The sequence below is a fragment of the Ctenopharyngodon idella genome, chromosome 6 (assembly GCF_019924925.1).
Source record: "Ctenopharyngodon idella isolate HZGC_01 chromosome 6, HZGC01, whole genome shotgun sequence".
NCBI lineage: Eukaryota > Metazoa > Chordata > Actinopteri > Cypriniformes > Xenocyprididae > Ctenopharyngodon > Ctenopharyngodon idella.
The window spans coordinates 20,454,851-20,482,131 of NC_067225.1; the positions used below are offsets into that span (position 1 = coordinate 20,454,851).

Genomic DNA, 27,281 nt, shown 5'->3' on the forward strand with positions numbered 1-27,281 from the left:
TGGTTTATTTTGAGTTTTTTTTTTATTTCATTACTATTTAATTATGATATGATTAACATTTCAGTGTGTGTGATTTAAAGGACAATTTGTTTACTTTTGAATGACAAACTTTTTTCTGCTGTTGTCCACTTGATGTCCAATATAAAACATTTGTCCTGAAGCAAACCACTGATTTAGATGCCACTCTTATCCAAACTGACTTTACAGTGAACTAACTAAAAGAAAAAGTCCCCCTTGATCAAACCGGGGTTAAATGCTTAGCTCAAGGCCACAACAGTCATGGCTTGGTCTTTGTGGTGACCAAACCTGTAACCTTCTGATTACATCCCCAGAGCTTTCACCACTATACCACACCCCCCCTATTTCTATTTCACAGTAGCATTGATTTTAAAACATTATTTTTTAAAGTAAATGTGTTGTGAAAGGAAATCATGGGAGCTAGTTGATTGATGGTGTGATCACCAAATGCTGTGTTGGCACTCTGTTTATACCACTCTGCTTCAGAATGCTTAGAGCTTGACTGCTCAACCAAACCATGGCTCAGAGCCCATTTTAAAAAAGCAACCAAAGCATATTTCTATCCTTGCTTGTACTTAGTGAAATACATATTTCAAACAGGTATAAACAACTTCATCAGAAGTCTGTGGTCTTGATGGATAGTGAAAATTTTGTTGTAACTTGAGCCCCAAGATGTCAGTGTCAGCATCTAACTCTTTTTTTTTTTTTTCCTATACCGGTCTGTCCAGATTCTGGACATACAGCAGCCAGCACATGATCCAGATTTCATGAAACATAGTCAAATTGCACCTTTGAAGAATATCCTTTTCCAAACTGTCCAAATTCCAAGCCTCTGGCTCAGACTGCAACATTGAAATCAGAGCCAGATGACACATCTTTGAGTAATCTTTTCCCATAAGTTCAGTACATAGTTAAGATCTGCAAACATGCCTTGAGGGGTTTGACCATGGTTCCATTAAAGCAAAAGGTTTGAGAAGGATCATCTTCACTAGCAGAATGTTCACATTTCATGTATCATTTGACTATATAATTAAATCTTAAGGGCTCCAATAAATAAGTTGTGTGAAGTGGCAAACAATAGAATTCCAGTGCTATATACACTGTATTCATTTAGCACAGTAATCATAAACACAGATTATATAATTTTTGACAAGTTTCAATGTCAACCTACAATATGGTGCTGCTTAAGAATAACAAAAATGTAAGGGTGTCTTCAGTGACTGCTGAAAATTAATTGTTCTCATTCTAAAACAAAAATAGCAGTTAGCTGTTAAGTGAGTTTGTCTGTTTGTCTGTTTTGTTTTGTTTTGTTTGTTTTTGCAACATGTACATAAGTTAGGGTGACTTCAAGATAGGACAGTGAGAATGTTAGGGAAGTAGATCTCCAGACCTGAAGCCTGAGGGTGTATTCCGTTTGTATTAACATGATGTATTTTGATCAGCGGCCTTACGTAAGCCCCTGAAGAATCTTAAATCTAAAATGGCAAAATTGTTTTCCATTGCCTAAATCAACCCCACATAAACTGTGAGCCATCTGGAGTAAATTAAACAGAATGAACTACTATGTCACTGTGGTTTGAATAGTGGTGTGGGGTTTTAAAACAACTAATGTAAAATGATGTTGCACAGGAAGTATGGATTATAATTAGTATAGGAATTGGAAAATCAGTATAGGCATAATGTAATTATTGTTGTAATGGCCTACATATGCATAATGTAATTATTGTTGTCACTTATCTGGTAGATGATTCATAATAAAAACATAATAATGTTAGATCTGTACATCCTTATTTTGATCTATCTACAGGTTTCCAGTGTTTACAACAGATTCCACTCATGATATTGCAAAAACAGAAATAATGGACAAGAAAAATGGTAAGAATGCCAGACTGTTTGAAGTCATTTCCCGTTTCAAATTTGTAAATATATTCCTTCCACTCATCTTCTTGCAATAATTTGCAGCAAAAAATTGGGTAACACTTTATTTTAAGGTGACGTAGTTACATGTTACTAGAAGTACTTAGTATAGTAAATTATGTATAATTACAGTTAACTAACCCTAAACCTAACCCTAACCGTAACTTTATAGTAAGTATATGTAGTTATTTAATATTACTTACTACTTATTTGAGTAAATACAGTGTAACTATGTCACCTTAAAGTAAAGTGTAACAAAAATTGTGGGAACACTTAAAGCCTTTATATATAATGCATTATAAAAGTATTTTTATTGCATTAATAATGTCTTGTAATGCACCTTATAATGTATTGTATGGTCTCATATATAATTGTAACCACTGTTATAATACATTATAATACTTATCTATTAATTGAACACACTTTTAGAAGGTATAATGCATTAAAATACATGACAAACAACCAATTTCTGATGTAAAAAAAATAATCTGCATTTTAACTTTGGTTATAATTAGTTATGAAAAGATATAAGGCATTATAACATACATTATGACTATCTTTATAATGCATTATACATAAAGGCTTTAAGTAAAGTTTTACCAAAATTGTTTGCATTTCATGTCTTCCAAATCCTTGCACAGTGATAAACTGTTTTGTTGTCTTGACTAATTATGCTCCATATGCTCAATAATACAATGGCTGCTTAAGTTGGATTTACAACAAGAGAATGCAAAATGTGTAATAACGTACCTTGTATTTCAGCAAATGGCTTTCCTTCCAAAGCCTCTGAGAGTGGAGTACAGAGGAAACAGCTGCCATATTCTGTAGAGACCCCCTATGGGTTTCACCTGGATCTGGACTTCCTAAAGTATGTAGATGACATAGAGAAAGGGAACACAATCAAGAGGGTGCACATTCAACGCAAGAACAGGGGCCCAAAGTACAGCACACTGCCACGCAACTTCAGCCTTCCTGGGCATGGCGCTCGACCTCTAGCCAAAGATACATGGGCTAATACTTCCACTTTAGGGTCCAAACCCAAGTCACGTGTTACTGAAGTCCAGCAGCTTTTTGAGTTCCGAGCCAGTGATGCCACTGGTGGTAGCAGAAGCACCAGTGGGAGCTCCCCTGCCAGCCAGTCAAAGATGCCTGGGAGTGGTTACCTCCCCTCGCCAAAGGCTGCCGAAGAGTCTCCAGTACAGACTTCATCTCAGAATGAACAGTCCATGAGCCTTAATGTTAGGCCTCACCTGTTAAGAGCCTCCAGCATGCCTGTTAATGTCCCACGCAGGAAAGGTTCAGACTCAACTGATGAGCAGAGTTCCCAGTCACAGAATGGCTCAGCTGAGAGGCTTTTTCGACCAGCGGATGGAGGCGACAGGAGAGGCAGTGTTCCCCAGGACAGGGCCAGCTTGCATCAACAGATTACAGCTGCACTGAAAAGGGTGCGTGAATTAGAAGAGCAAGTCAGGACCATACCTGAGTTGAGGGCTCAAATATGCTCTCTTAGAACGGAGAGAGAACAACTGCTTGAAAGAATTCAGCAACAGCAGTCTGAACAAAAGAGGCCTTTGCAGTTAAACGAGAGTGAGGATACTCAAGACAGTGTTGTTCCTCCAGTTATAAGTGAGAAGAAAGATATTTGTTCCCCTTCCACAGTTACTGCAGATGATCATGAAATGGTTCAAGCAATACAGTCTGACAAAACCACAGAACAACAGTCGGAGGAACAAAATCCTGTGGTGCAGGTTATTGTAGAGCAGGAGTCTGAAAAAAATGAACCAGTAACCGATACAGAGTCAGAGAAGGAACAAGTGCCAGCTCCAGTGTCTGTCCCAGTGATACGCATAGACAAAGCAGAAACTCCAACTGATCCAGATGAAGCAGAGGGATTTTTGCAGGAGTCTACACTTCAAGAAGAAGCATCAAAGAGTCTTTCAGAGCAAGTAGAAAAGCAGGAGATATTATCAGAGACTTTGTTAGAAGATAAAAAGTTGACGCTGGATTTAGAGGAAACAGGTGCTACATCCGAGTGTACATCCGCTCGAGAAGATACTGCGATTTTTGAGGGACCAAGTCTAATTGTAATTGAGGAAAATACAATAGTACAACCTGCTGAACAGAAACTTCTCACTAACCTGGAGCTGGAAGCAAAACTGAAAACTTTGGAAGAGAGTCTAAGCAAGGCCAGTTGTGAATTGGAAAAGACAAATGCCTTACTGAGGGAACAGGTGGACAAGAATAGACAAAAAGATGAGAGAATACAGGAACTGACTGACCAAGTGAAGGAGCAGAAACTTCAAGGTCCTATCGAGACAGAGCCACTTTCTTTACCAGTTGTCACATGTGATGTATCAGTGAGTACAGACAGCAAAAGTGTCCTGGAGAGAGGAGTCTCAACAGAACCACAACCAGCTGAGGGTCCCAAAGAAATAGATTCTAAATGCTCAAGCACTCAGACAACTATAGTAGAAGCTCGAGACATTGAGGTCTTAGCACAAGTTACTACAGCAGAGAAAATTGTAGGGGTAGAGATTGTCATGTGTGACCGGGCAATGGAGACTGAGGTACAGGATAATCTAGAAGATAACAGTAGACAGGAAGTCTCTGAAATGCTAGCGAAAACAGACTCTGTAAAAGACAAAGAACAAGAGGGTGATATCAAAGATAGTGTGTCAAGCCAGATTGTAGATACCAAAGTCAGTGAAAATGTTGTTGCAGAGAGTGACACTGAGGAATATGTCATGGTAGAAAGTGCCATGGTTGAGACTATGGCCAGTGAAAATGAAATCCCTAAGCCCACAGTCCAAGAGATAGAATCTGCAGAGAGTAAGGGGGTTGAAAGCACAACGGACAAAGCAAGAGAAAGAAGTTCAGGTTTGCAAACACAGCAGGAACCAAGAGAAATACAAGAACAGGATCCCCACCTTCAGTCTCCAAGGGCATCTGAAGCCACAGCTTCTCCTGCTGCAATCGGTCAGGTTGTTAATCGTATACAGGGGCTTCTTAATGAGCAGTGGGCCAGTTTGGGAAGTGGGGGCCAAGACACAAAAGGAGAGAGCTCCCAGAAACCTCATTCTTCCAAAATAAGCTCTATTCAAAGCCACCTGAGAGGGTCCCTTAGTGCCCTGTCTGCCTTTTACTCACCTGTTCAGAAAGGAGGGGCTGCACGACAATCAGGTAGGTTCTTATTTAATATAGTCATGTGCCTTCTTAGCAAGCTCATTAAATGTACAGTAATGACAAATGTGAGCGTCTCTTTGAGTCAGGTGCAACGGTCTTTGGTATTGGTTTCAATTTCTTGTATTAGGCCTGTTTCACAAAGCTTGCATGTGTAGCATGCAAGCAAAGATATTGAGCTATCGACCATGTTACATATTTGTATAGTTCCAAAATAAAAAATTTTACGTTTTTTTTAGATGCTGTCAATACATTAACCCCTTAGCATTCCTGTAAAATTTGCCTAAAATGCCTAAAAAAAGGCATACCCAATGTAAATTGCATGATGTTCTTGAACCATTTGGAGTATATGCATGGTTTTAGTCTCTTTTGAAAGGTACGTGTACCGCGGGCAGTACAGTGGAACGCTAACTGGTTAATATTGTCCAAACGAAAAATGTACATGCTATAAACACACTTTACATACAAATATCTACAAATACTAATGGCATCACGTTGGACATTGAAAACTAGCAAAATTTCTAGTTTATTCTGTTCTACATAAGAAGTTGACCCATACATCTGAATACACACCGCCTGCACGCTTCAAATGTGCAATGTGTGAAACAGGCCTCACTGAGTTTGAAGTGAAGGTTTTGAGAGCCAGAGATAACAATCTAATGAGTCAAGTTGAAATAAGACATTCAAATATGCATATTTTTGCCTTTTTATATATGTGTGGTACAGAAACCCGTCTGTTGCAATGCAGAGACCCAGTGGCATTGCACTTTCATACTGAAGTTGCTAGCTGTATGCCAAGATAATTTAGGATTTTGTGTTCACAGTTTAAAAGCATCTGGCTCATTTCACAGTGCTTGCAAAATGATGCAGTCTCATAAATTCTGGCAATTTTCTTTTGTGCTAATTATGTTCTTCTACAGTTCCACTGAATATTATATTATATTATGGTCATTTAAAAAGTCACGTTTTACTAAAATAATATTTTCCTTGTTATTTTTGATTCAGACTTATCTTGTTGTGTCCTGGGAAATGCACACAGTCTTGTGGGACTTTTTCCTAGTTCCCGGAAGCTTTCCAGACTATTTGATGTCTTGTGTTTTGTTGTAATTGCATCCACTGGCTCCTGTAGTTGTTATTCACCTCTGTTCTCTGAAATAATCAAACAAACACTAGGGAGAAAATCTCTGAAAATGCTTTGTGGTATTATCTCCTTTACAAACAAATGAATAAGATTTTTTATTTTATTTTATTTTTTTATTTTTTTATGGCAGGTGAGAATTATTTTCTCTTTTTAGAGCATTTCATTTAAAATATCAGTTCCTTTGTGACTATAACAGTTGTTTTGACAGTTTGTTGTGCTGCATTATGAATGAGTACAACTTACTTACCCACTCTATGGAGCACAGCAAGAGTTCAGTTCAGCATTTTATTTCTCATATTACTTCTGGTAAAGGAATTTTGAGAGATTCAAAAGTACTTTCTCATAGCCCTGGGCGATAAAACGGTATCGATATTTATCGATGGTACGTCTTATTTGATAACGATAGAAAAAATGTTCGATATAACTCTCGATATATTTCACTTAAATGCATTAAAATGTAAACAGACATGAAGTTCGGTTGCATGAACAACTTTTGAGCTCGCTCCGTCCCTGGATCACAAACAGACGCGCTAGGAGTGACACGCAAACAAGTTCTTCGAAACAAAAATTCTCAATTTATCCAGAATTGTGCAGCTCTAAGTTTCTTTAACACTTCATATAAACACAATCTTCATATAAAATAAATAAAAAAGATTGGTTTACATTTTATTTAGCTTTGTTTTAAAAATTATTTGTTGTTTGCCTTAATTAAAAATGCATTGGTTAAATTCAGACATTTTTTTCTACTAAGATTTTTACCGATCGATACCGATCAATATGAAACATTATATCGTGATAATTTTTTTAGCTGTATCGCTCAGCATTACTTTCTCATATACTGTGCTTTATTTTCATGTTTCAAATGGACTGAATAGTGCATAGATTTAAGTTATTGCTAGGGATGATGAAAAGGTGCAGAACTGGCTTTTGTTTTCACATATCTGACCATCTCTCCCATATTAGGCCTCAAATCCATCATGAAGAAGAATGACTGTCCTGACAAGCAGGGCAATGGGGGAGCGAAGAAGAACTTGAAGTTTGTTGGCGTAAATGGAGGGTATGTTTTTTTTTTTTTTTAATGTGCATTTCATGAATTTTTTGGCATATTTATCTGCATGAAGCAATACAATGGTCATGCTTTTCATAAAATCACCTGCCATCTGTGTAGAAGTTATAAAATAATGTTTTAAGTGAAATAAGGACACTCCAAAAAGTCAAAAGGGGACCTAAATGAAGGTTATGCCTTACCAATTGCCCCAAAATCACAGTTGCTGGTGTTTTCATGTGAAGTGTTGATGGATGAGTCTATGTCATCAACATCCACGACATCAGCCTGTCTCTTTGCATCCCTTAATCTGTTTCATCCTTCATCACAGTGCTCTGTTAGAAATGGGCCATGAGGTGTCGGCATTGTTTTCTGTGAGATCTGTTGCATGATGAGTGAGGCCTAGTGAGATGACACGAAAAACAAAGTCCTCTCTCTGTCCCTCTCTCCCTTGCTTTGTCTTTGTCTGTCTTCCTGTCACTGTGTACAGTGAAGGATTTGTTAAGCTTGGCAGCAGAGATGGTTCTGTCTCAGCTGTATTTGACCAGCCGTCAACAATAAGATAATTATTCTGATAGAGTTGGGCAAACAGCTGGCCTTTCGTATGCAGGAAGGAATAAGCCTAAATTAGCTAAACCAAGCTCTTTCTTTAGACCGGAGAGAGTATTTGAAAGTTGGAGAGCTGTAAGTAAACCAGTGGTGTGTGGTGGACCTCTAAAATGAGGTGGCCACGTCCCTGCTATGTGTTTCTTTTTTTTTTAGTCCAGTGTAAATTCATGTTCCATTTGATGGTTTCTGGTTAAAGGCAAACATGTAACACTAGTTACTTTACACTATTAACAGTATTAACAGTAATAGTTTTATATTAATTGATATTAATATAAGTATATAACTTAAGTGAGAGAGCAATGAGCTTAAGGAATGCAAAAGAGATCCCTATGAAACTTAATATGCTTATTTTGGACAGTCATTTTTAGACCCTTGAGCAGGAAGGTTTCAAAAGTAATTAATTTGCATTACTGATGACCAAAACACAAAGTAGGACCTTATCTTATCAATATGTCAAAACATGCTGGAATAGCATGTTTTATCTTGAAAATCATGAATTATATCAAGTGCGCAACCTTTTATATTGCTGTTTTGAAATTTTCTTTGAAAAGTCTGAGTGGGAGTGTTGGCCGATTTGGCTTGTGTCTATGTCTGATAGACTGTGATTATCCTGAGAAAGCCCCTACACTGCTGTTGTCTGATGACAGCTGGTGATTTTAGAATTTGCACACAGTTTTGACCCAAACCACCATAATATAATTTCATTCTGTTATTTAGCTCTGTCAGCCAAGCACAAATAGCAGTATCAAAGCCACTGAATTCTCGCCTTTGGCTGCCCAGCATGTTCTCTTTTTTATAATCCGTATACAAAGCTATTGCATTAATCGCATTTGGAAATCTTGATTACTAAGATGTTAGAAGCATAATAAACAACCAATGCATGGCCGTCTTGTCTCTTGTATCTGAAGTACTTAATAGAGGCCCTCATGCTCAACACCCTAATAAATGTATAGTCACCTGACCTGCAGCTATAGGCCTCCATTCACCCATGTCCTTGAGGAATTGTGGGAATGCCATTCATCTTTCCTATTTGAAAACATCCATGAAGGAGCAGCATTCTTCAGACAGGCTCAACACATAAGAACCCCTCAGACCCCACAGAGGTCTCTCTCATTTGAACAGCTTGTATAAACACTTGGATTTTGCATGTCCATTCAAAACAGACAAATTACATTCGTTTGCAATTAGCGGTAAGGACTATGATGAAATCAAACATAGATTACACATTAAATAAAATAAATGAAAATAAAATTGTAAAATATTATTATTATTATAAACATTATGGTTAGGGATAATGAAATAAAATACAATAAAAAGAGCATAAAAGAAAAACAAATTAACAAAAATGAACTAATTAAAAATGTAAACATTATTATCATCATATATTTTGAAGCACATATTGTCAGGTGGTATTTGTCGTACTTAAATAGGTTTGTCTGATTTAAAATCATGATCATAGAAAGTTTGCAAATGCAAAATGGGTTACAGTCAAAAGAACCCCCTTGATTCAAGTTATCTGTTTGTCTAGCTATGAGACCACGTCCAGTGAGGACTCCAGTGGGGAGGAGGATCAGGACGAGGTTGAGGAGGTGGATAGTTCGGAGCCTGAGGTGGAGCAGGGAGAGGAGAGTGGAACGGCCCAGGAGGAGGCTGCTGCTACTGGGGAGCAAGGTGATGGGGTTCAGGCAGAGGTGGCAGAGGGCTCTAAGGAGCCTGATGCTGGCCAGGCCGCCATGAGTCCCCAGGAGGAGCAGCCTGTCAGGTGAGATGGAGGGCCGTGCTGAAAAGAGGGGGTTGGTGTTAGAACTGCAATGAACCCTTACTGTATAAGCCCCTATGGCTTATTCATCATTTGGGAGTTATATACATATTATACATTCAATGGCGTCTTTGCCATGGGAACAAAAATGTCAAAGAGTATTTTAGGAAGATCCACATGACTTTTATTTTGTGCTAGTCCCCTTTAGTTTTTTCAACCTGTTGTGAAAAGCTCATAATATGAGCTGGCTTAACACATTAAAGTGTGCAGTGACCATGTTTCCCAAGACAGGGGCCTCTGTTATGAATAGGACACAATCCTGTCTTTTGTTCTGCCCATCATCTGGCAGGAAAGTGCAAGCGTTGAGTGACAGGTTTAATATGCCCAGTGACTGGTCCACTTAAAGAACTGCATCACAACAAAAGGCTGAACCATTTAAAGCTATATGAACATATGGGAAAAGCAAAAGGTGTGGTCTTCTTTTATGATTATCTAAACACTATTTCATTAGAATGTATATATACATAATTTTAAGGAAATGTTATAATTATATACATTCTCAAAATTATTTCTGATTCACCATCACACACCAGATACAAAGATACATTTATATCAAGCTTTAGTTGTAATTTTATATAAATTAAACATATAAAATTCACCTTAGATACATAATGGATATTCTTGTGCAACTAGATCCGACCATTAATTTCTAATATGGTTCATGAAAAACAGGAAAGAGTCAAAGTTTGGGGTTAGCAAGATTTTTTTTTTTTAAAGAATTTATTACTTTTATTCAGCAAGAATACATTAAATTGCTCAAACATGACAGTAAAGACATTACAAAAGATTTCTATTTCAAATAAATGCTGTTCTTTTGAACTTTCTATTTATCAGAATCCTGAAAAAAAATGTTCACGGTCTCCATGAAAATATTACGTGGCACAACTGATAATATTGCAAATAATTCAGCCTAGGTGAGCATAAGAAACTTCTTTCAAATCTAACCAACCCCAAACAGAAATATGTTGAAATATAAACACAATTCATACTCCTCAAGGGACAGAACTTTTCCAGAGTCTGCATGTGACAAAAGTTGTAATGAAGATGTTTGAGCCATTCAGATATTGGTAACAATTTGATTGAGAGGCCAGTCCAATATGAGTCACTCTCAACTAATGTTACCAAGATTCAAATTACCAAAATGCATTGTGTTTCATATGTATCAAATACAGATTTCTGGTGAGGCTCAGGTGTGCAGCCAATCTGTATTTGAAAATGATTTTACATACATGTATGAACCTGAAAAACTGATGCATGATTTAATATTTTTTTTAGATATTATCTTCTATTTGTCTCTCCCTGTAAACAGTTAGATATTTTCTTAGGCTGAAAAGATACAATGTTCTATCTAGTTGTTCATGAGTTTAATGTGCCCCTTTGATTTAAATTACAGCTCAATCTGTGTCGTTGCAGTGAGTTAGTTGATAAGAACTTCATGGCTGCTTGTCATTTCCTGAAGGATCGCATGGCTGAGGTTGCTGCCCCAAATAAAGACATGGTAAGCCATTAATGTTTTGATTCAAACTTGATTCATTACCTTTAATATATACTAAAAAGTTTTTTCTAAGTCTTTTCTATTTAAAGGCACATTATGTAAGATTTTTGGATTAAAATATCCAAAAACCACTTGAACAGTGTTATATATTTTGTTGACTTGTGTACTTTTTTAGCCAGGACACGGATCGTGTCCGTGCGTCGCCTACCCTCGATTTCCGGTTTTATTTTGTGGAAAACATGGAAACACCATAGACGCTTTAATATATTATATGTTTTATTAGACAAGGGAACAACTGTTTGGATACATTTATAGACAGAAAACTTTTTTTCTGCGCGTTGTTATATAGCTCAACACATTTAGTCTTATTGTTTGAATCTCATTTTCTTGATTTTCTGCAATTAATTTTATGTTCATCCAGCATTTATTAATATGATATTCTAATATCGATCTAGCTTACTGCAGTGTGCAACAAGTGTCTCATAGCAGCCGTTATAACATCATTTTCAACACACTCGAATGTATCAAATATTATAAACAATGCTGCGTTACCCCACATATGCTTGACTGGAAGAAGCGGAAGCAGTGACTGTGGTATAATAAAAGTTCTGCTGCTCTCGAGGTGTGTGTCACGCTCATCTCTCATTAGCAATCGTTCAAGTGGCCTCGTTCAGCTCTTACAGCACTCGGCCCTGCTCTGCTTCATATTACAGTAACGTTAATAATCTCTTCGATGAACAAGATTTCTGCCCGAGTCCCGTCCGCGTTCTTTTCCACCGGCTGTGAGGTGAAGACAACATCTCCCATGATTCCGCGCTCAATCTTGGCATCATCAAGCTATGCCTTTGTTTTGAATAGCCAACCTCTAGTGGCAAAAAATTACATATTGTGTCTTTAACACAAAAATGAGGATACTTTACTATAGATGTAACTTTATAATTTGACTTATTACACTTTAGTGAGCTGACCTATGACTGTGTGAATCTCAGAGGCAGGTTCTGATGGTGTTATATCAGGAGTGGTTCCGTGTGTCCAGTCAGAAGGACTCACAGGCTGATACAGTCACACTCTACCTGAGAGAGGTGGGCTTCCACACTCCCACTCTGCTGCGCTATATAGTGAACCTGGCTGATGGTAATGGCAACATGGCACTGCACTACAGTGTGTCCCATTCCAACTTCTCTGTGGTCAAGCTGTTACTAGACACAGGTGAGAGACTTGCATATATATTACTGTTATTAGACATTACAGTTCATCTGCCAAACAGGCATGATTATAAGCCGATTGTTCTATTAATAAATTATGATTTCCATTCCTAGCAGCAGTTTCCACTCTTGTCATATTTGTTTGTATCAATAAATGTATCTTTTATCATGAAAACTGTTTAAATCTCAAGTTCTATTTCTCACCCTCTCTTTAACTTTAAACCTTTGAATATACCAAAATTCTCTTTAATTTTATGTTCATCAGGACTGTGTGAGGTGGATCACCAAAACAAGGCCGGCTACACCGCTATAATGTTGGCAGCTCTTACCGCGGCAGAGAGCCCTGAGGACATGGAGGTGGCTCAGCAGCTACTGAGAATGGGCAAAATCAATGCACGAGCCAGCCAGGTACACACAGCGAGACACTACAATATCTGTACTGCAAGAACACACATACGATCTGTTACTCAATACTTATGTAGGCTTACTGACATTTGTTATACCAGACAGCCAATTCTCATTGGTTTAGCTTGTACAAATTCTCTATGAGTGCAGCAATTAGTTATTTAGTACATAATTTCTTTGATTATAGGATATGATAAAGATTGTTTTATATAAATAAGATTCTTTTTCATTACTTCCCACTAGTCAGGGCAAACAGCACTGATGCTTGCAGTTAGTCATGGGCGGACAATGATGGTTCAGGTTCTTCTGGACTGTGGCGCTGATGTGAACATACAGGACCGGGATGGCTCCACTGCTCTGATGTGTGCCTGTGAGCACGGCCATAGTGAGATAGCCAAAATACTGCTGGAGAGACCAGAGTGTGACATATCACTCACAGATAAGGTGAGAGAGACACTGATACTTTAAACCTTACACCAGTTCAGAGTTGCCGTTTAAAATCAAGACATCTACAAACAAAAACCAGCATTTGAGGCCACTAAATTTCCATGTTATTCATGAAAAGAGGAACTTAAAATATTTACTCCTAACTAGAAATGTGATGTGTACTAATCTTCATTTCTCAACTTCATTTTTCCATATGCATGTTAGCAAAATAGTTGCTTTGACAAGTGTGTGACACTTAAAAATGAAAGACCTAAATTAAATTCTGACAACTTTAAAAACATTTTAAAGAACAATTGTGGGGAAAACAAGAAACTTTTATCCTAAATGCTGTCACAAAAGAGCTATGTGAAGCCATGGGTTGAGTCCTTGCTTCATTTTAAGAAAATGCAACACTGCCACTCAGTGGTAAAAAGTAGTTACTTCAGGAGTTTGTTTGTTTGTTTGTTTGTTTGTTTTTTTTGTTTGTTTTTTTTAATGGTGGTCAATTATTTAGTATTAGTTGATCTAGCTTTTAAATGTATTATTATTAGGAAAAATGTATTCTTATATCAATAGTAGGAAAAATATTTTAACATAAATTTAGCAAAAATAATAAAATATACACTCCCATTCAAAAGTTTGGGGTCAGTAAGATTTTATAAAATAATTTTTCAAATACTTTTATTCAGCAAGAACGCATTAAATTGGCAGTAAAGACATTCATAGCGTTACAAAAATTTCTATTTAAAAATTCTTTTGAACCTTCTATTTATTAAAGAAGCCTAAAAATGATCTGTTTCCACAAAAATATTAAGCAGCACAACTGTTTTCAACATTAATAGTAAATGTTTCTTGAGCACCAAATCAGCACATTAGATTGATTTCTGAAGGATCATGTGACATTGAAGACTGGAGTAATGATGCTGAAAATTCAGCTTTGCCATTACAGGAATAAATTACATTTTAAAATTAAAATAGAAAACAGTTATTTTAAATTGTAATAATATTTCATAATATTACTGAATTATTATTTATTTATTTGTTTGTTTGTTTTGTTTAAAAAGTCTTACAAAACCAAAACTTTTGAATGGCAGTGTATATATTTTTATTATGAAATTGTAATTGAAATTGAATTATTTCATAACTGTATTATGAAAACAGTTTAACATAAATGCAGCAAGGTAATGAAGCAAAGAAAAACTGAATATCGAAACTACTTAATATTTCCTACTTCATACTAATACTTAATTACCAATATTGTTGCCTTTTTAAAAAGAAAGCAGCATGAACTACTCCTGACATTTTAATGTATCAGTCTCTCAGAATCTTTAATCCGTCCAACAGGCTTTGGAGTGTGATGGATCCATAAGTTATCTTTTATAATTTGATCAAAGTCTGTTGAAACTCTTCAGTCACTTGTACAGTAGGATTTACACAGATTAGGCAGATGGCAATGTGGGCAGGTTGCGTCCTCATTCTAAAAAAAAAAAACGCCACAAACAACTTTCAAAATCATTTACATGTCATTTCCTTCCCTCTATCCCTCTACTAGGATGGACACACAGCTTTGTCAGTAGCCATGAAGGCGTCCCACCCTGAGATTGTTGATCTTCTGAAAGCTCGTGCTGATCCAGCCACTGTTACAGATCCTACAGCTCCACTCTGAGTCCAATGGCCTTGTCTTCATGTCCAACTGGCTCTGCCAGAATCATTTTTCTACTGCCTCAACCTGACTCGCTGGCCAGGCCAACAGTCAACAATAGAGAGACAGCACTTGCCAGTAATTAGCAGATTCTCTGTTTGAGAAACGGCCAATGAGAAATGTACTTCCGTACGCCAATCAAAGATGCCATGGAGGGTGGGCTTCCCTAAACTCCCCAGAAGGTCCCCATTTGTCCTGAAGCACAGCTACTGTAGCTATTTAGCAGGCATGGTACATTGTTACATGTTTTAGCCTTCTATTTTCAGGTAATGTGACTATATTTTTGTTAGGCGATGAAAAGTACTCTATGAATGTTATTAAAGAAGTGATCAGACACACACTATATTTATTTTTTATTGCACTTTTATGTAATATTTCCCCCCAGAAATATCCACGGCCTGTCTTAGTATAACCTGATGTGTCTTCCTATTATATGAGGGTTTTTGGGTCAGGCCCAGTACCGATCCATTCCTTGTCTTTCCAGTTGGAACAGGTAAAGGAGTTTTACAGTCACACAGTTGTGTTGCCAGTATGTCTCCCATCATAGTTTTTTTTAAAATCCCAACAGAGAGCCAAGCACTCAAAAAAGATTTAGAAGCCTTTCTTTCATTATATTAATTCTTTTTTTGGTAAAATACCATTTATCTGAGTGGTTTAAAATCTTGTTTTTGTCCTAGTGTTCTCTTCACCCAAAGAAAAAAAAAAGGGTGTGCAATATATCGTATTTTCAATAACAAATAATTACAGCAAACAGTCCCAAATTATAATCCATTATAATCAGTCCATTATAATTTATTTACTGTCAAAGTTTACCATATACTCTAACCTGCTGCAATATTAACTTCTTTACAACGTATTTTACAAATTGTATATTAAACAAAGATTTACAGATACAAGTTGTCATGTTCCCCTGCAGACAGATTTAAGCAGCACATTATTTTGGACTGAACTGTAGTTGTATTCTCTGTACATTGTGCCTGCTTAAAATTAAGACATCAGAAGTTGTGATGAAGAGATATGTTTAACGACGAATCAGTAACTCGGCTGGAGAAAGTATGAATCTATATATGTATACTGTGCAACAGTATCTTGTGGGAGGTGTTGTGAATTATTATCCTGAAATATAATGACTATTTATTTCCAATTCTATATTTTTGAGTATATACAAGTATATGCATGGATAAAATATTGACTTAATAAAAACATGCATTTTGTATTTGTCTTTTCTGTGTGGTTTTAAAAAAATATATTTATTTACCTAATACATATTATCAAGAGAATTGGTTAAAATTGGTTAAAGTTTAAAAAAAATGTTTTTTAAATTGGTCTAAATACTATATACTATATATATATATATATATATATATATATATATATATATATTGTGCAACAGTATATATATATATATATATATATATATATATATACACATACTGTTTTGTGTCAGTACAATTTCTTTTATTTTATTTTTTTTTGCATTAAATTTTTCTAAAGTGACAGTAAAGATTTTACATTGTTACAAAAGATTTCTATTTCAAATAAATGCTTTTCTTTCGAACTTTCTATTCATCAAGGAATAAAGAAAGAACCTTTCCAGAATATTATTAGGCAGCACAACCATTTTCAACATTGATAATAATAAATGTTTCTTGAGCACCAAATCAACATATTAGAATGATTTCTGAAGGATCATGTGACACTGACAAGACTGGAGTAATGATGCTGAAAATTTAGCTTTGCACCACATAAATAAATTACATTTTATTACATTTATTTTTGATCAAATAAATGTAGCCTTGGTGAGTATAAGTTGAACAGTAGTGTATTTTAAAGGCATACATTTCCGGGGGGAATTTACAAGAGTCATAGAGGCCTTAAATGAACTTGTTTGGCTACTGAGATATTTTTGGAATGTTATTCTCAGTTTACAGGAACAACAAGGTCTATGTACATATGCAAATTATAGATTTACATAAAAATAATACAGAGCACCTTGTATTTGAAACATCACATTGCACAAAAAAACTATGCTATTTATGTATTAAATCCATATGAGGTTTAATAGATCATCATAGGATCCATTTAAAGGTATTGGGTGGTAAAATCTGTTATGTAAAAATGTTATTTAAATTGTACCTTAACTTAAACTTTACCTTAACGTAATCAAGCAATTTAAAAAGAATCAGAAAAAAAGCTTAGGCCTACTGCTCTAGGCAAATAAGCTTTCAGCCCTCCCTCCCTATGTTGTCGACTACTGTATATATAGTTAAGTGTAATCTCATAGTGTCTGCTGCCACACTTTTTTTCCTTAACCTCTTTCTCGTGATGTGGCTGATATTGGGACTTTTCCACACCTCTTCACTCATCCACTCAGGTAATGCAAAATAAGACAGCCTATGACTCAAGACAATTAAGAATGCAATCATGGGAATGTTTAAGTCATTAATTTTGTATGTCCTATGGTGTATGTGAAGTCTTAATATGTTCCTTCAAAATATCATTTTATGTATATAATTTAAATTCTCTTAAGGAACAGTTGAAATGCTGCAGTGTCTGAATTTTAAGAGTCCAACCTGTGTGAGCCAGTTCACTTCTGGCACTGGCGAAGTTTGCGCTGTTCTAAGGACTGATGAAAATTTTTCAGGTCAGCTATAGATTGTTACCGTTTCTTGGTTTATCTGAAAAGAATTTAGTTGAAAAACTTGAAAACAATCGCAATATAAAATATTGTATATATAATATTAAATACAATATAATATATTGTATCTATATTTTATCATTTCAAAGACAATAAACTGGCCATCATGTTTTTTTGTGTTTCTTCTTTTTTTTTTATTTTTTTTTTTATGTGAAGCAAATGTCAGAGATTCATGTGTCATAAGGACCTCTCTGCCCAAAGCATACTGTTTGGAGCAGAAAGCAAACAGTTCACCAGCCACTGCATCAATTGGTTTAGGTTTTGTAAATGTAGCTCTCAGTGTTTCCTGCTGCTCCACTGATCACTGTAACAGTGTCAATCTGTCTGGTGAGTAAAATGCTTCCAAAAGTAAAGATTCTATTCACATTAATATAGATTATTGTCATTTCACATTTATTTGATCAATTTTGATTAAACATGTAATTGATTGTTACACGCTTACTTTATAGAACCCAACCATGCCCCAAATGGATTAAAATGTGTCTCATGCAACAACTTGACAGATAAACATTGTACTACAACAGTGTCCTGTGTGGGAGTCCAGGACCGCTGCCTTGATGATACAGGTACAGTGTCTTAAATTTCAGTTTTTCTAAAAACTGCTGTGTTTTATGGTTAGATTATATATTTTGTTAATAGATAACTCTCATTAAAGTATTAGTAGACTGTCTGCTTAAATCTGAACTCTTTATTGTGATGGCCACCCGACTGACTGTAAGTAACTTTGCAACTACATGTCAACTTATTCTAACCCTACCAGTCTACTAATACACTATTAACACTAATGAGAGTTAGTAGACATGTAGGTGTATTGTTACTTATAGTCAACAGAATGTGTTAAAGGGACCATCAAAATAAATCGAAACCTTTGTTTTTTATGCTTTTACTTTTTTATGTTTTTTTTTTTTTTTTTAATATTCTGACGTGAATAAACTTTTATGTATAAAAGGTGCAAATAAAAACTATTTATTATTATTGTGTATTATTCCATTAGATGCACCTTTTGATAATATTCATATATAAAAATTAAAATGTCTTTAAAATGTTTCAGTTTCATCAGGTACTATACTAGGAAACATCATACGGATACTTTTTCCTTCCCTTCAACGTGCTACACTCAAGGGTTGTGTCTCAAGAAATCTTTGTGGACCTTCATCTATCACCAAGTTCAGCTGCATTAGCAATTCAGTGTACCCAGCCATCAAAAATAAAGACTTTAGTGTTTTTCTGATGGGCTTTATTACTGCTAATTTCCTGTAATTTCAATGTAATTGTTGTTCAGGTATTCTGGAATGTTTTGAAAATACCTATAGTTTATAATCCATACCTGCATCTTATTATACATAGATATGTGTATTGATTCTGTATAAGAATGAGTGCATTATCCAATTTTTTTTTCTTCTTCTTTTTTTTTTTTTTTTTTTTTTTTTTTTTTACATGTGAAGGTGAGGGTATTTAATTATATTTTGTATAGCTTGATGTTAGGGTTGAAATGTTTTATCTGCAATTTTGTAAACATTAATGATCAACAATTGTAAAAACGTTACATGTCTTAAAACGAGTATCATATAGGCTAAAAGTAACAGTTACATTACACTGTACAAAAATTACAGTTTGTTGTTTTATCTGGAGTTCAGTGTAACAGTGGACCCTTTTCACATTTCTAGGGTTCTAATAAGCGGAAGTTGTCACAGTTGGGTATAAACAGAAACTAGTACAGCAAAAGTGTTCCGTTCCACGTATGTTTTTTTTTGTTTTTTTTTTCTCTCTCTTTTGTTATCTTGCTTTCGAGTTATTCTTAGGTTGATCTTATTGGACCGGAGAACTGTCAATCATCTTGGTGATGTCATGATGTTTTGACGTCATGACCAGCATTCCGCCAATCTGCAGGGTTGCTGATGGTTTAAAAGGCTGTGGCGGTGTTACACCTGCAGTGAGCGTTTTGGTTTCGGACCTCACTCACTTTCCGTGCCTTTGTCATGCTAGAAGCCAGCCAGCCAGCCAGCCAGCCAGCCAGCCAGCGTGTGTTTGAACTCTTCGTTTAGTCCGTGGTTTATTGAGACGGCATTCCTGTGAGTTTGTTTGTGATTAGACGCACCCGTGTATTAGTTAACCTGTTGGAGAAAGAGCGTGCTTCAACTTTCACATGTTCAATGTATGTGTGGAATACGTGTAGATACTGGTGTGAATTTCTTTGTTATTGCCCACCTCGCAGAACGCTGTGTTAACCCCTCGATTTGCCCTTTTAAGCCCTTTGTTATGTACAAACCTACCTAGCGTTAATTTCAATTCCATTGATAACTAACCCGTTACTTCCGACATACATGACGTTGGCCCAAAACCGGTAGCTAGTACTTGTAATGTTAGTTAGTGTATGGGTGTTCGCCTCTATTGTATTTTTATTTATGCAGTATAGTTCAGTTAAGGCGTCGCATACGCCGAAGCTTGCAGGTTTCATTTCTGCATTTTTCTTTTGGTAGGCAGTTTAGGGGTTTGGTGTTAGTTAATGGGTTTTTGTTTTGATTATTTCTTTAGTTTGGCGTTAGTTTGGCGATACCCTCGTTTCTTCTTTTTAACTTTATTGACTCTTTATGTTTCTCTTGTATTGTTCCTTTTCCCCTGTGTTAATTAACATTGGGTTTTTGCTGCAACCTTGTTGTCTGGTCTGTTCTCCCTCACGCTGCAACAGCTGCATCTCACTTAAATGTTGTGTTCATTACATTTAATATCCTTAAGCACGTAACAAAAGTCATTTTTGCATTCCCATTTTCCCCAGTAGCAAAGAAAAAAAAAAAACAATTATAAAATTTCTGATTTTACAAAAAAGGCGAGGAAAAAAAAAATATATTGAGATATTGATTACGTTGGTCAGAAGAGAAAAAGATGTTCAATTTGCTTTCACTTCCTCAGCTGTTCTATAAACACTTACACAGCAGATTTAAACAGTTTTCTACGGTGGAGAGCTCAAAGGAAAGCAGAGAAAGCTCAATGCACTGCAACTGAAGAAAACACATGCAAACAGAAAAAACACCAGCAAATTAAGAAAACTTCATTAGTGTTCTGCAAATACTCACAATGCAACCAATTCTTCAGTTGCAATACGTTGAGCTCTCTTGGCCACCGTAGTTTTCCATAATTTAATGCCTAAGTAAGAAAACAACTCAAGTCACAACTGCAACCATGATTCCCTGAGAAAGAGAATGAGACACTGCGTCCTGGATTGACACAATAGGTAATGCCATCAGCGTGACCGGTGTCTAAAGCACGTGTGCAAACACTACAATTTCTTTGGCCAATGACATCATTACCAGAGCGCCTGTGAGTAAAAAGATGGCACCTGCAATGCATCAACATCTTTGTCTGAAAGAGACGTGCAGGCAGACATGAAGCAGGCAGACATGAAGCAGGCAACGAGACTCTCAGGGAACCATGGTTACAGTTGTAACATTTCCTTTCCTCATACACACTGTATGATTTTGGCCACGAGTTGGTCATCTGAGACAAATTTTGAAAATGCCTAGATGTCAATCATTCAGGGCACATCCTAAGACTTATAGAGGCTGTCTAGTGGTAATGACAAGGGAAGTCCTGCCATTTACAACCTTCCTCCCTTCCTTGCTGGCCAGGAATTAGCCACATGAGGCCCAAGAGCAGAGCTCTAAGGTTTAGCTATGTCAACATCTCTTGTTTTACACCCCATAGAGAATACACTACTACCTCCAGGGGGAACATATACAGGAACTGCAAGAATAATTACTCACTATCCTCATTCTAAAACTCGAACCCCTAGGGAACACAGGGGAGCTTCAGCTCTATTACCCCAGAACAATCTGGGGAAAGCGCTCTCACCCTGCCTGGACTTGTCCAAGACCCAAATACTCCCAGCACTCAAAAAGGTGCCCAATAACAAGAAAGGATGCTATTACCTCTGCTTGTTAGGTTCTACGTGGACCGTTTAAGGCTCCAATAGGGCGTGAAGGACCCTACTTTAAAATCCCCAGACATTGGGGGAGGATTCCACTCTACATTCAACCCTAAAAGAGCAGCTAACAAAAAGAGCCTGCCAGGCGATTCCACCTAAGCAGCTACCACCTCCAAAAAACTGCTGCCCTTACAAAGGGGCCTCAGGATACATAAGAGGCCCACCCTTCGGGAGCCACCGGGAAGCTAAACCCTACTTAAGAACCCAAGAACCTGGGGGAGGCAGCTCAACCCTCTTAATTGATGCACTCATATAGGTCCTGCTATAGCCCTCACCTAATTGTATTAGCACTTTAGCCATAGTAAGTGACAGATAACAAGGAGGGATGCCCCACAAGGTGAACATCCTCAACTCGTTAGCATTGTCCATTACATGGGTCAACTAGATGGGCCTAAGAAGGGAAGGAGGAAGAATGTTACTTCTCAGCAATCTTCCAAATCGGATATTTGCCAAGTTTGGTGGCCTCAGTGATTGCTTCAGGAGACAGTTCCTGGCCCTGATCCAAATCTCTTAGCAGATCAAACGCGATCAGATCATATCCTCGCTCACGCAATCCCTCCGTATTTAAATAATTTGGATGCTGGAAAGGATAGATATGAGCTGAATATGTCTTCTTCCATGACTTCTTCACCTTCTGCGTGAAGTTCGGGAAGAAAAGGATGGCTCATAGGAGGGGGATGGTTATGGCCTGACAGGAACCTCTCGTCGAGTCTGCCACAAGCGACTTCCTGTCTCTTGCACCCCAAACCAGATCTGATCACATCCAGCAGCTCCTCGAATGTGAGAGTGGCTGGCTGAGAGGGCTCCCTACAAATGATTTCTTCGCTCTTCTCAACCACATCCGCCTCATCCTGGCTGTATGGCACCAGATGACTCAAGAAACAGCACATCCTGATCCAGCAGATTGCTTGAGGCCATACCTTTTTCAAACTCCTCAGCCGGCTTGATCTGCAAGCCCCACAACTTCAGACTCTGTTGTGCCTCGGCTATATCGGGGCCTGAGCACTGGGGTGTAGACACTTGTCCCACATCCTTCGAGAATAGGGTCAAGTGTGAACGGAGGTTCATCATTGTGAATTTTCTCACAATGGGCACATTCAGCTCCCTTGAGAACTGAATGCGCATGCTCCACACCCAAACACACAACACACAGATCGTGTGTTTGAGTAACAGAAGCACACACTTCCTGAAATGCTTGTTTGAGTCTTTATCCATAACAATAGCCTTCACCACGGTCGTCCTCTTATACTCACTTATGCTAAGGTAATGACATCATAGACTATCGTCGGCCAATGAAATTGTCGTGTTTGTACACGTTTCAGACACCGGTCACGCTGATGGTGTTCCCTATAGCGTCAATCCAAGAAGCAGTGTTGAGTTCCACTTCAAAAGGGAAAAAAGTAGTGTTGTTATAAGTGTGTCATCACAGTATGTGAAAATTCCCATTTGCATTCATTACATGGAAAAGAAACACCAGTATATTCTTCAACATTTCAGTATTTGTGTTTCATGGAGCGGAAAAAGTCATACAGGTTTGGAACAACATGAAAGTATGTAAATAATGAAATTGTATTGTTTGGGTGGCTTCAGAAGACTCAGAATTATCTTCTAATGGTCATTTTGGAGCTTGATTTGTGATATCTGGGCTAAGTTTGTTAAAGTTGTTCCTTTCTTTGTACCATCATAATCACAGTCTTAATCAACATGGAGTTGAGATCACTTTGAGTTTTTAATTGCAGAGCCTGAAACACTTAAACCCTTATTTACATTTACTTATAACATTTATTTCATCAAAAAAAAAAAGAAAAAAAAAGGTAACACTTTAGTTTAGGGTCTCACAATTACCTAGTTGCTTATTAGTATGCATATTACTTGGATATTGGCTGTTTATTAGTTCTTATAAAGTACATATTAATGCCTTATTCTGCATGACCATATTGTACATCCCTTAATCCTACCCAATTCCTACCTAATACCTAAACTTAACAACTATACCTCACTAACTAATAATAAGCAGTAATTAGGAGTTTATTGAGGCAAATGTCGCAGTTAATAGTTAGTTGATAGTGAGAATTGGACTCTAATCTAAAGTGTGACCAAAAAATTTATGATTTGAAAAAGTGGTTTAAATTTCATAAACAACGATGATGTGGCGATGTCATCTATGCAGTATACAAACATACTGCAGTATAAAAAATGTTTATCTCAATGACAAAATAATTATTTACTGTAGCTGTTTCCCTTTTTTTTCATACTGCATGAAAACAGATCTTTGTATCAGAATATCAAGTCTATTGGTGCCCTGTCTTTGGTGAAATACCAAACATCACAAAACATTCAGACCCATTGTAATTTTGTTCCTCATATTTACATTTTTATTGTATAAGGAATGTATAAAAATTATGCTTTCTTTGGAAGACTCTTTATATGTCTGTCTCAATTTCTAAAACTAATATATATATATATATATATATATATATATATATATATATATATATATATAATATATTCTACTTGAAATGTTGATTTGGATATTGTATTATAGTAATAATTTTTTAAAAGTTGTCCATAGTTTTCAAAGATTTTCAAAGCAGAGGAAGTTTAGAATGGATTTGAGAGTTTGAGAGGTAGGGAATAAAGTAAACAATGAGCTGACAGACTATCAATTTCATATCACTTCATTACACTCATACTGGATTCACAGGATGATTATGTTAATATAACATAATTTTCTCTGTTTTTTTTTTTTAAATATATCGGTTTTTTTGTTGTTGCTGTCATCTTTCACACATTTTGATAATTTGATGACACACAGATTAAACTGTTAATCCAATGATTAATAAAAAACCCCACGCAGTAGTTTAAAGTTATGAACACAATGTAGTATACTGTAGTGACTGTAGGGATGCCTGAGCAAAACTGTAGTTCACAAGGGCAGTATGTAATGCGCATTGAAGTTGATGCAACAGGTGCAAGATGTAAAATTGTAGGAAAACAAAGCATTGTTCTTAAGGTCATTATCAAGCTACAGGCCAAACTGTAATAAATATACAATATAAATGAACAATGATTTTGGTGTATGATACCTTTATTAAATTATGAAACCGAATACTTACGATATAAACATAAATGGCTTCCCCTGGCAAACAATATCAACCTTCTCTTTTTGTGCACTTCATCAAAACAATGCATATTAATTAAAAACACTCCCTCCACTACCACCCCCACCAACCAACTCCCCTTTATAAAAGATGGAGTTACTGCATATGTTCAGACAACAAGACATTTACTTCACAACACAGGCCTTTCAACATGAAGTTTTTCTTAGGAATCTTTCTCACCTCTTCATTCCTCCACTCAGGTATGCTGTAACAGGTGTACATTCGCTTTACCGAATATAATTAAAAGTTTTGTTGTAATGAATACTGAATATTACACCATTTCTTCTTTAAATGTCACACTAATTTATTGTTTTTGTGAATTGTTTTTACTGTTTTTATGTTTTTATTATTGTTTTTGAATAACAGTTCACATGCTGCGGTGCTTTTTGTGTGACTCTTCATTCTGTGAGAAGCCATTTTTAACAACCTGTCACTCAAATCAGTATTGTGCCACCATGAGGACTGATGGAAAATTTTCAGGTTAGTTATAGACATGTCTAATTTTCTTTCTTTATTTAATACGCTAACATTAAAAAAAAATACATTTGATTACACAAAACAACAACAGCAAAAAAAAAATAAAATAAAAAATAAAAAAATACTATACACAATTTGTTCCTATTTAAAAGAATGTATTGGAATATGCAGTCCTCTTACATCTGTGTTGTATTGACTCATGTTTCTGTGGATTAGGTTTTACTTTTACAGTAGTACAGAGGTTTTGCCTATTGGATGCCATTTGTGTGCTGCTAAATGCAAATGGCACAACATTCATTGCTTCAGTTGGTGTTGGGCAGACAAGTATAACTTCAACCATCTCCTGTTGCAACACTGATGGATGTAACAAGAATAATTTTGATGGTAAGATAATGTTTTAATACATTTAATACAATGTTTGACCAAAACATTTATTATTAAAATAAGAAAAGAAACATATTTGGACATGTATATCTGATTTGCTTAATGGTATATTTGCTGATCATTAACAAGATACATTTTAAAGGACTTTCTGTGTCTGTAAAAACTATTTAAAAACTATTAACCCTTTTGTACAACTCTGATTTTTAGCACCAAACAAAACCCCAAATGGACTGAAGTGTAAAACATGCCGCAACTTTTTTGATGAACAGTGTGATTCTGATATGGTCTGTGTGGGTAATCAGGACCGCTGCCTTAACGACACAGGTGAGACAGATGAATCTATATCAGTAATATCCATAATAAATTAAGAGTGTTATTGGGAAACTACAGCATTTATAATATCTGAAAATGTCAAAATATTTATCTGGATCCTAATCACTTGTTTTATTTTATTTTTATTGTATGTCTCAGCTTCTTTGTTGCCTTTTGATTATGGTTTTGGAAACAATACCTTGAAAGGCTGTGTCTCAAGAACGTTCTGTCAGCCTTCAAATTTTGGAAATGTGACCTGCTGTGAAGGGAGCTTCTGCAACAAGGGTGTCTCTTGGTTGAGTGATATCAACTTCAGTCTCCAACTTCTGAGCTTTAGTGCTATTTTTTTGTTGCTGTAGGATAACTTAAATCCCCCAAATATCAGATAAACACATGGCTCCATATAGTTGGATTTTAACTTGCTATCCATTTTTGCAATTTTTTGTTACTTAAGGCTGGAATGCACTACATGACTTTTAACCAGATTTTTGCACCAGTTTACAGTCTGGACAAGCTGACGCTTGTTATGTTGGAAAATCAGAGCCAGTTTGCATATTTGAGTTGACAGATTTGACAGATAAAAAGTTGGCAAGTGTATGATGCCTAGTGTAGTGTATTCCAGGCTTTATACTACTACCATTCAAAAGTTTGGATATCAGTAAGATTTAAAAAAAATATATATATTATTCAGCAAGAATGCATCAAATTGATTAAAAGTGACAGTAAAGATAATTATAATGTTTATAATATTTCTATGTTCATCAAAGAATCCAGAACACTTTTTATTTATCACATTTTCCACAAAAATAAGCAGCAGAACTGTTTTCAACATTTATAATAAGAAATGTTTCTTGAGCACCAAATCAGCATATTAGAATGATTTCTGAAGGATCATGTGACACTGAAGACTGGAGTAATGATGCTGAAAATTCAGTTTCACCATCAAAGGAATAAATGGCATTTAAAATATATTAAAATAAAACAGTTGTTTTGAATTGTAATAATATTTCATTATATTACAGTTTTACTGTATTTTTGATCAAATAATTTTCAGCCTTAGTGTGCAAGACACTTTTCTAAAAAACAAAGATCTTACCAACCCCAAACTTTTGAACAGAAGTAACATAGAAATAGTTTGGAACTGAGCTATTATCTGCCAAAAATAGGGGTATGTAACTTGTCACTTATATCACAGAACATGTTTGTGTATAGTGTTTGTATTTTTGTTGCTAAGTTGCTCTTGTCAGGTTTCATCTTTTAGATCAGGTGTGTTCTTCAAAGATGTTCAAGTCTTTCAGTCAAGAC

At 36.1% G+C, this 27,281-nt stretch overlaps 1 protein-coding gene and 1 long non-coding RNA gene across 3 annotated transcripts in view; both read left to right on the forward strand.

The window, feature by feature from the left end:
• The window catches only part of kank4 (KN motif and ankyrin repeat domains 4), a 52,694-nt gene extending 36,516 nt beyond the window's left edge, over nt 1-16,178 (forward strand). For both annotated transcript variants that reach the window (XM_051898314.1, XM_051898315.1), the window contains 9 exons: nt 1,826-1,893; nt 2,698-5,115; nt 7,220-7,313; nt 9,439-9,672; nt 11,143-11,227; nt 12,214-12,433; nt 12,695-12,837; nt 13,078-13,278; nt 14,813-16,178. In XM_051898314.1, coding sequence (XP_051754274.1) covers nt 1,878-1,893; nt 2,698-5,115; nt 7,220-7,313; nt 9,439-9,672; nt 11,143-11,227; nt 12,214-12,433; nt 12,695-12,837; nt 13,078-13,278; nt 14,813-14,926 — 3,525 coding nt within the window. In that variant the 5' untranslated portion in view covers nt 1,826-1,877 and the 3' untranslated portion in view covers nt 14,927-16,178. The remainder of the gene's footprint in view (nt 1-1,825; nt 1,894-2,697; nt 5,116-7,219; nt 7,314-9,438; nt 9,673-11,142; nt 11,228-12,213; nt 12,434-12,694; nt 12,838-13,077; nt 13,279-14,812) is intronic.
• Nucleotides 16,179-16,461: 283 nt separating this feature from the next.
• LOC127514443 (uncharacterized) lies at nt 16,462-20,837 on the forward strand. Its single transcript, XR_007930635.1, has 3 exons — nt 16,462-17,987; nt 18,110-18,226; nt 18,712-20,837. It is a non-coding gene; the product is annotated as an uncharacterized LOC127514443 (long non-coding RNA).
• Nucleotides 20,838-27,281: the final 6,444 nt, after the last annotated feature.